Raw genomic sequence first — 1,019 nt, 5'->3', positions numbered from 1 at the left:
GGGGACAGTCCTCGCCCTGGCTGTACCGGGTGTCTCGGTGTCCCACCACAGATGGTACCAAGTGACAACAATGGGACGCAGCTCCTGGTAGAGCCTGGGGTGCACGAAGGTGCCACGTCCCCAAATCCTGGGTGTCCAGGGAAGGGGGCAGCCCATGTGTGGCTTCGCTCTCACTGCTCGGTCCCTGCTACAGCAGCCCAGAGGCGGCAGGAGCCCATCAGGGACTTTTCTGCTCCTTCTGTCGTCGCTTTGGGGCTGAAGGGTCCTGGGCAGGGCATGGGGAGATGGTGCTCACACAGCAGGGCCTGCCCCTAACCTTGGCTGGGTTTCTCTCTCCTGCAGCGCTGACACCATGAACCAGCTGGTCCTTTGCACGCTGCTTCTCTGGGTGCCCGGGGAGCTGGCTGGGGCATGTCCCGCGGGCTGCCAGTGCCAGGACCCCAAGACTATCCTGTGCGCAGCCAGGCGGGGCCACACGGTGCCCCAGGGGCTGCCACCCAGCACCCTCTCCCTCTACGTCTTTGAGAACGGCATCACGATGCTCGATGAGGACAGCTTTGCGGGCCTGCCCGCCCTCCAGCTCTTGGACCTCTCGCAAAATAAGATCACCAGCATCCAGAAAAACATCTTCCAGCCCCTGACGGGGCTTGTCAACTTGGACCTGTCCTCCAACCAGCTGCAGGAGATCACCAACGAGACTTTCCATGGGCTGCGGCTGCTGGAGAGGCTCTACCTGCAGAAGAACAGAATCCAGCACATCCACACTGCTGCCTTTGACACGTTGGAGAACCTGCTGGAGCTGAAGCTGCAGAACAACCAGCTCTGGGCTGTGCCTCCCCTCAACCTGCCCAACCTCCTGCTGCTGGACATCAGCTGGAACAAGATCCCCACCATCGCACCGGGGGCCTTCCATGCTGTCAACATTGAGTCCCTCAAGATTGCGGGGCTGGGCCTGACGAGCTTAAACGAGGAGCTCTTCCAGGTCCAGAACAATCTCCACGAGCTGGACGTCTCCGACA

At 61.3% G+C, this 1,019-nt stretch overlaps 1 protein-coding gene across 1 annotated transcript; it reads left to right on the top strand.

Annotated features, from left to right (window-relative positions):
- Positions 1-352: 352 nt before the first annotated feature.
- LOC104491465 (vasorin-like) lies at positions 353-1,015 on the top strand (the record flags this gene model as incomplete). The annotated part of the gene is made up of 1 exon (XM_010133894.1): positions 353-1,015. A coding segment is annotated over exon 1 (663 nt), but the record flags the coding sequence as incomplete, so codon positions are not given.
- Positions 1,016-1,019: the final 4 nt, after the last annotated feature.

The sequence above is a fragment of the Buceros rhinoceros genome, unplaced genomic scaffold, assembly GCF_000710305.1.
Source record: "Buceros rhinoceros silvestris isolate BGI_N320 unplaced genomic scaffold, ASM71030v1 scaffold32383, whole genome shotgun sequence".
In the NCBI taxonomy this organism is placed as follows: Eukaryota; Metazoa; Chordata; class Aves; order Bucerotiformes; family Bucerotidae; genus Buceros; species Buceros rhinoceros.
Note: the sequence above shows the minus strand (reverse complement) of the source record. Positions and strands in the feature narration are given on the sequence as shown.